Consider the following 7,335-nt stretch of genomic DNA (forward strand, 5'->3'; position numbering starts at 1 on the left):
AGGGCTCTGCACCGCACACACTGCCTGCCTGCAGCCCCAGCCCTGTGCGCGGCCCTGGGGAGGGGGGCCCCCTTTGTGTGGCTTCTTCCTGACTCCCTGTGCGTTCCACCCCAGAACCTCAGCCCACTCTGACCTCCCTCCAGGAGGGATGGCTTGCAAATGCCCTCTGGCCACAGTGTAGACAGCTAGGCTGCTCTGTGCCACTTTAGGCCATGCCAGGAAAGAGACTTAAAGCCGGGGCCCCAAAGGCCAGGGATGCCCGCGCCGGGATCCAGGAGCTTCCCCAGCCACCTCCAGCATGTAGACTGAAGTCAGGCCACGCACAGGGCTCCCAGGTCACACCCTGCGCGGGAAGGTGTAGCACGCTTGCTTTAATTTCGAGAAGGCGAAAACAAGAGCCCCTCTGCCCCCACGCCCTGGGCTTTCCCGGCTTGGGGCACCGAACTCCCCTCAGTGGCACCTAGGGAGGCACTAGGAAGGCGCTTGATGGAACGGGAGAGAAACGGGGAGGGAGAGGAGAGAGGAGAGGGGGAGGAGTGTGGGAGGGGAGGGGAGGAGGGGGAGGGGAGCGAACGGGATGGGAGGGGAGGGGAGGGACAGGACAGACAGACAAAGGGGTGCGGCAGCACGGCCAGGGGAGGAGGAGGATCCAGGCCCGGGGAAGGTCGCTGGGCAGGGCGAGTTGGGAAAGCGGCAGCCCCCGCAGACCCCGGAGCCCCTTCTCGTCCTTTCTCCCACGTCCTATCTGCCCCTCGCTGGAGGCCAGGCCGTGCAGCATCAAGGACAGGAGCAACTGGAGCCTCATTGGCCGGCCCGGACCGCCGGTCTCGGGCTTAAATAGGAGCTCCGAGCTCTGGCTGGGACCCGACCGCTGCCCGCCGCGCTCCCGCCGCTCCTGCCGGGTGAGTACTGCGTGCCACCAGGACACCCAGAGAGGTCCCGGGCCTCCTGCACTTTCCCTCGCGGCCCAGAACCTTGTGGGACCTCCAGAGGGACCCCCAGGACTGGCTGCTACCGAGCATTGCGGGTCTAGTCCCGGGGGCAGCCAGTCGGCCAAGGCCCCGGCTCCCTGCGACGGCGAGGGCACCTCCCGGAGGCCGCACCGAGACCGGCCCGGCAAGCTGCAGGGACTCGGACTGAAAACCTGCCCGTTACCCCTGGTCGCTCGCAGGCGCACGGGCGATCTAACCCCGCGCCGCCCCCTCCGTGGATGAGGGTCTCAGAAGCGCCGCAGGAGAGCTTCACGGGGCAGGGAGGGGGGCGCGGGCACTGGGGGCCGTCCTCGGAGCCCAAAGTGCCGCAGCCCTCTCGGCTGTCCACCCCGAGGCTGCCACGACGGTGCCAGCGCGCAGCTGCTCCTCTCTGTGCTTCCAGGTGATGGAAAACCCCAGCCCGGCCGCCGCCCTGGGCAGGGCCCTCTGGGCTCTCCTCCTGGCCACGCTGGGCGCCGCCGGCCTGCCTCGTGGGGGAGAGTCCGTCTGTTCCGCCAGAGCACCGGCCAAATACAGCATCACCTTCACGGGCAAGTGGAGCCAGACGGCCTTCCCCAAGCAGTACCCCATGTTCCGCCCCCCCGCGCAGTGGTCTTCGCTGCTGGGTAAGTGCAGCCCGCTCCTCGCCTTCTGCTCCACCAGGAGGGCTGCGGCAACGGAGCCCCCAACAGCTGCACGGCGCTTCCCAATTTGGGGCGCGCTCATGTCTGGGAGACTCTAATGCAAGAGTGATTGCCGAGCGCCTGCGGTGTGCGGCTCCGGGGGTGCAGTGGGGGCAGGGGGCGGTCACGGGGACAGTGGGCTGCAGGTGGGTCGGGGAAGGGGCAGCCACAGGGTGTCAAGGTCCGACGTGACGGGGCGGGGACCATGATTCCCTGAGGGCGGCGGGGAGGGATTTTTGGGGCACCCGCTGGGATCCAAGCCCGACCGCCATCTCTGACCATGGCCTGCGGCGCGGCCGGGTGGTCCCGCAGGGGCCGCGCATAGCTCGGACTACAGCATGTGGAGGAAGAACCAGTACGTGAGCAACGGACTGCGCGACTTTGCGGAGCGTGGCGAGGCCTGGGCGCTGATGAAGGAGATCGAGGCGGCGGGGGAGGCGCTGCAGAGCGTGCACGCGGTGTTCTCAGCGCCCGCAGTCCCCAGCGGCACCGGGCAGACGTCGGCGGAGCTGGAGGTGCAGCGCAGGCACTCGCTGGTGAGCTCGGGGCCAGCCGGGGGCGGGGGCCACAGGCCCGGGGCCGGGCGCGCTGAGCCGCCGTCGCCGCAGGTCTCGTTCGTGGTGCGCATCGTGCCCAGCCCCGACTGGTTCGTGGGCGTGGACAGCCTGGACCTGTGCGACGGGGACCGCTGGCGGGAACAGGCGGCGCTGGACCTGTACCCTTACGACGCCGGGACGGACAGCGGCTTCACCTTCTCCTCCCCCAACTTCGCCACCATCCCGCAGGACACAGTGACCGAGGTAAGTGGGCGCCCCGCGAGCGCAAGGGCCACTGTGGCCCCCGCGGTGGGGACGGGGCTGGGGCCTGGCTGCGCCCTCGCCTCCCAGCCCAGGACAGCTGCTTGCGGCTTTTGTGTGGAAGAGGCTGTTTCTAGCGCCAGCGGTGAGCAAGGGGGTGCAGCTCCTCCCATACTCCCCCAACCCGGAGTCGCCGCACCGCAGGGAGGAGAGCAGGACGCGCCTCCTGACTGAGGAGGCCGCCCCTTCCTGGCCTCGGTTTCCAGCCCCTGTTCCATGGGACGGCTGAGACGAGCACATGGGACCCTGTCCCCCACAGTGGCGCAGAGGGTGTGCTGGACGCTGGGCAGTGGCCCCAGTAAGGCCATACGCATAACACAAGGTCAGCTTCTTGGACCCCAGGCCAACCTCCTCTTCCTTTTCCCCAGATAACGTCCTCCTCTCCCAGCCACCCGGCCAATTCGTTCTACTACCCGCGGCTGAAGGCCCTGCCTCCCATCGCCAGGGTGACGCTGGTGCGGCTGCGACAGAGCCCCAGGGCCTTCGTCCCTCCCGCCCCAGTCCCGCCCAGCAGAGACAATGAGATTGTAGACAGCGCCTCAGGTAATGGCCTCCATCCCATTCTGCAGGTGGCAGGGGGGAGCTGGCGTGGAAAGTGCCCACGGCAGAGCCCAGGGACCTCGTCATTCCAGCGGGCAGAGGCGCTGAGGTTCAGAGGGAAACTCAGTGTCTGCCACGGCCTCGTCCTGTGACGGAGAAGCCGCGGCTCACACCCCACAGGACATATGGGTCACACGGGACGTACAGCAGCCCTGAACCCTGCGTCAGGGCCACCGCCAAACCTGAATCTAAGGCTCTGAGAAATTCCAAGTAGGGATTCCTAGCCTGTGCTGCAAGATGGTGCTAACTTAGAAGATTCAGGATTCTGTTCGTTCCAACACTGAAGATGTGACTCTTCCACATTATTTGCAGTTGAAAGCATCTTACAGGGCCACAGCTTAGGGGAAAGAATGAAAGGAGGCTCCAGACAGTACATGAGAGACTCTGTCCTGTCAGACATGCACCACAGGTGACCTGTGTGTCACAGCTGACAAGGAAGCTTGCTAGGATGGCCCTGTCTGTGTGGCCACCGGGTGACAGCTGTGCTGCAGGGCACCTGTGGGGGTCTCGGGACCCAGCCACCACACAGCTCAGGGCTCTACTCACAGGCGCCTTGGTGTGGGACGGGACAGGTGCTGATGAGCGTTCCCCTAGCTCTTCCAGGCACCTGCTGGACAGGGCAGGCTGGGAACGCTGGGGCTGAGTGGCAGTTCCCTCCCCGCCCAGCTGGGTGGCGGCCACTGGCCCCATGGAGCGCCTGGCTGGGTCATGGGTTGGGGCCCGTTGGCTCTGGGTCTCTGGGTCTCCCCTGATGTGGGTGTGGGAGAGTCAGGGTAGGCCCCAGACAAGAGTGGACTTCAGACTTTACTGAGGAGGAACTGAGACCACCAACCTGGCCATGGGCCCCATCGTCCTACACCTTGCTGGCTGGAGTTGAGGCAGGTACGGAGCCACCTCCCACACCCCTGCCTCCCAAGCCGTGTGGTAGGGACAGATGTCGTCTTGAGGAGCAGCAGTAATTACAAGCTTACTGTCAGCCGTCCCTGGAGGCAAGGGCCAGGTCAGGTCAGGTCAGACAGGAGGTGGTGAGCTCCCCACGGCTGGTGGGAACCACTACCCAGACAGAGGCTGTGCCCAGTCCTCGGTCCCTCCTCGTTTGGGATGAACTGGGCTTCCCTGCGCCAGCCTCAGTGCTGCCCCTCCCCAGTTCCAGCTTGGGGTCCTCACTCATTTGTCCAAGCGGATGCTGCATTCCAAGCAGACGTGCCCAAGCCACTTACCCAACAGGCAACATGCCAGCACTGTCTGTGCTGTGCAGCTAGTCTGGCGGGAAGAGACTCCGTGGGCAGAAGGTCCAGAGAGGTGCGGTTTGACCCACCTTTGGGGGCACTGGGCCTCAGCGGGCAGGGGAGCACATGGCCAGTGCCCTGGGCCAGGAGAGGGATAAAGTCAGCAGCCAGGAGAAGGATAAAGCAGCATTGCAGGGGAAAGAGTGTGGGGAGAGAGTGTGCTGTGAGCTCTGAGCAGGAGGCAGAACATGGAGAGGAGGGTGGAAAGGGGACAGAGCCAGCTGTGCCACCTGGGGGACCACAGTGGGGAGCTGGTGATAGGGAGACCCGTCTAGAGAGTTCCACCCAAAAGCGCCTGAGCAGGATCAAGCCGAACACCTTCCCTCCCCAGTGTTCCTGGGAAGCGCACTGTGAGGCATGGCACCCCATCCCAGGGCGCTGCAGGCATCGTGGCTTTGAGAAGGACAGCCACTCCCACCAGCCCCCTCTGGTGCCTCCTCACCCACCTGCCTCATGCTGGCCTACTTCTCTGTTCCCTCGTGCCTTCGCGGCTCTCTCCCCAGCACCCGCCGTGCTGGCCCTGTGGGGATGGAGCACAGACCACCCCCACAAGGGTCTCTCCTGTGACTTTTGGCTTCCCAAGGGCAGAGGCTGGGACTGGCATGTGGTGGCTGGCACTGAGGAGGCTCCGCCAGGTCCATGCCAGGCCAGCCTGGCTCCGCTCTGGCTTCCTGCTCACACACTGGACGCCTGTCCCCAGGCCTCCTCCTCACAGGACGCTTGCGGTGCGGCCCTCGCTGCAGAACAGGCACTGCAAGTGCTCACTGACTCCTCATCGCAGCAAGGGCAGGGGTGCTGCCACCATCCTGGTTTCACTCAGGAAGCCGGGGAGTGCTGGGATCTCCCAGCAGCTCTGTGTGCTCCCCAGGTGGGCTGCCCTGGCTCTCTGGCGTCTACACCAATGCCCTTGCGAAGCCTCAGCGCCTGAGGTCTTTGCAAGCCCTGTTCCTGCCTCTCTCCAGAGGGCTGCTCCAGGTGTGGTCCTGGCCAGGGCTGCCCGACCATTCCAGGCACTGCACCTGTACACCAACCCTCTTCTCCACTCTCTTTCATCCCTCAGTAGCCACAAAGCTGGCAGCAGGGTGCTCGCAGATTTGTGAGGAGAGCCAAGCCCTTGCTGACTGTCCTCCAGAGCAGGGCAGAGTGAGGTGGGGCTCCTGGCCTCCTTCAGGGCTGCCCGCTCTGGGCCACACAGCCAGAGAAACACTGTCCATCTGGCTAGCTTGGCCTGTGAGGTGCAAAAGAGGTGTTTTCACTTTGATTTGGAAAAATGGAAATTACCAAGTGACTTAACCATAACACCAAATGATGATTTTTAAATTTATGAAAATTATGGAACCAAATGGGACACAGGGAAAGGAGAATACTGAAATGTCTGAGTCCCGTGGGGGTCCAGGTCCCGCAAGATAGACAGCGAATCCGCTGCCCCTGTCTGTTATTCCGGTAAATGTAGCAGCTGGGACTGGGACAGAGCAGCTTTCTACAGCAGGGGTGTCCGCCCTCTCCTGGGGTTCCTACGGGGGTCCCCGGCGCCTCTTACTCTGCCACGATGTGGGAGTTCCAACACCACAGAGACTTGAGCGGCAGCTCCGGCTCTTGCATAGAAACGCGCAACTCCAGTCCTTGGGTTGTGTCCGAGGTTGCCATAGTGCCATCCACCATCCATCTTGCCGCTCACCCTGCGACTGTGCCGAGAAACGCACGTGCCCCTGAAGTGTGGGCGTGGCCTCTGATGAACGCACATGTTGGTGGGAGGGGCTTCTGTTTGTACGAAGCGCCTCTTCACGCGAGCGTTCACCTCCGTCTCTCCTGTGCTTCCCCCAGTTCCAGAAACGCCGCTGGACTGCGAGGTCTCCCTGTGGTCGTCCTGGGGACTGTGCGGAGGCCCTTGTGGGAGGCTGGGGGCCAAGAGCAGGACTCGCTACGTCCGGGTCCAGCCCGCCAACAACGGGAGCCCCTGCCCCGAGCTCGAAGAAGAGGCTGAGTGCGTCCCTGATAACTGCGTCTGAGACCAGAGCCCCGCAGCCCCTGGGGCCCCCGGAGCCGTGGGGTGTCGGGGGTTCCTGTGCAGGCTCATGCTGTAGGCGGCCGAGGGCACAGGGGGGTTTGCGCTGCTCCTGACCGCGGTGAGGCCGCGCCGACCACCTCTGCACCGAAGGGCCCTCTGGTGGCCGGCAGGGGCATTGGGAAACAGCCTCCTCCTTTCCCATCCTTGCTTCTGCTCGTGTCCCGTCCTTGCTTCTGCCCATGTCCCGTCTGCTCTCAGCCTCCTGCTTCTGCATAAAATCATCCCCAAGGCTCCGTCTACTCTAAATTATGTCTCCTTATAAGTTATTGCTGCTCCAGGAGATCGTCCTTCATTGTCCATGGGCCTGGCTCCCACGTGGTTGCAGATACCTCAGACCTGGTGCTCTAGGCTGTGCTGAGCCCACTCTCCCGAGGGCGCATCCAAGTGGGGGACACTTGAGAAGTGAATAAATGGGGCAGTTTTGGGAACTTCTGTGTTTTCATGTTATGGATCTCTTTGCATTTGAATAAAGACTATCTCTGTTCCTAACAAATGTCGTGCAGGCTGTCCCCACACTTGTTCTGGGCCCTGTGCAGTGCAGGGACACCTGGTGTGCACTAATGGGGGACACACGTTCAGAAGGCGCTTGGTGACGCCGTCTGGGCCATGAGGCACATGCTCTGTGTGTGTGTGGGAGGGAAGCTTGAGACCCAAAGGTCTCCCCACAACAGAGGCCACCCCTGGCCCATACAGGATTTCAGAAGACAGCAGATGGCATGTCAGATGCATCCACAAACCCAGAAGGCAGGCGCCTGCCCACAGGACGATCAGAAGCTCAGAGGAGGGACACCTCAAGATCCGGACAAGGACCCAGAAGCCGTCACTCTGGCCCCTCCTTTGTGGGAGCAGCTTGCATTGCTGCTGCTC

The 7,335-nt window shown here is 63.7% G+C and overlaps 1 protein-coding gene across 1 annotated transcript; it reads left to right on the plus strand.

The window, feature by feature from the left end:
* Positions 1-554: 554 nt before the first annotated feature.
* Positions 555-6,961, plus strand: SPON2 (spondin 2). Its single transcript, XM_010375332.2, has 6 exons — positions 555-902; positions 1,375-1,597; positions 1,967-2,190; positions 2,263-2,454; positions 2,880-3,054; positions 6,225-6,961. The coding sequence occupies exons 2-6, from the start codon at positions 1,378-1,380 to the stop codon at positions 6,407-6,409; spliced, it is 996 nt and encodes a 331-aa protein (XP_010373634.2). The 5' UTR covers positions 555-902; positions 1,375-1,377; the 3' UTR covers positions 6,410-6,961.
* Positions 6,962-7,335: the final 374 nt, after the last annotated feature.

This window comes from Rhinopithecus roxellana, chromosome 2 (genome assembly GCF_007565055.1).
Source record: "Rhinopithecus roxellana isolate Shanxi Qingling chromosome 2, ASM756505v1, whole genome shotgun sequence".
Taxonomy (NCBI): Eukaryota; Metazoa; Chordata; class Mammalia; order Primates; family Cercopithecidae; genus Rhinopithecus; species Rhinopithecus roxellana.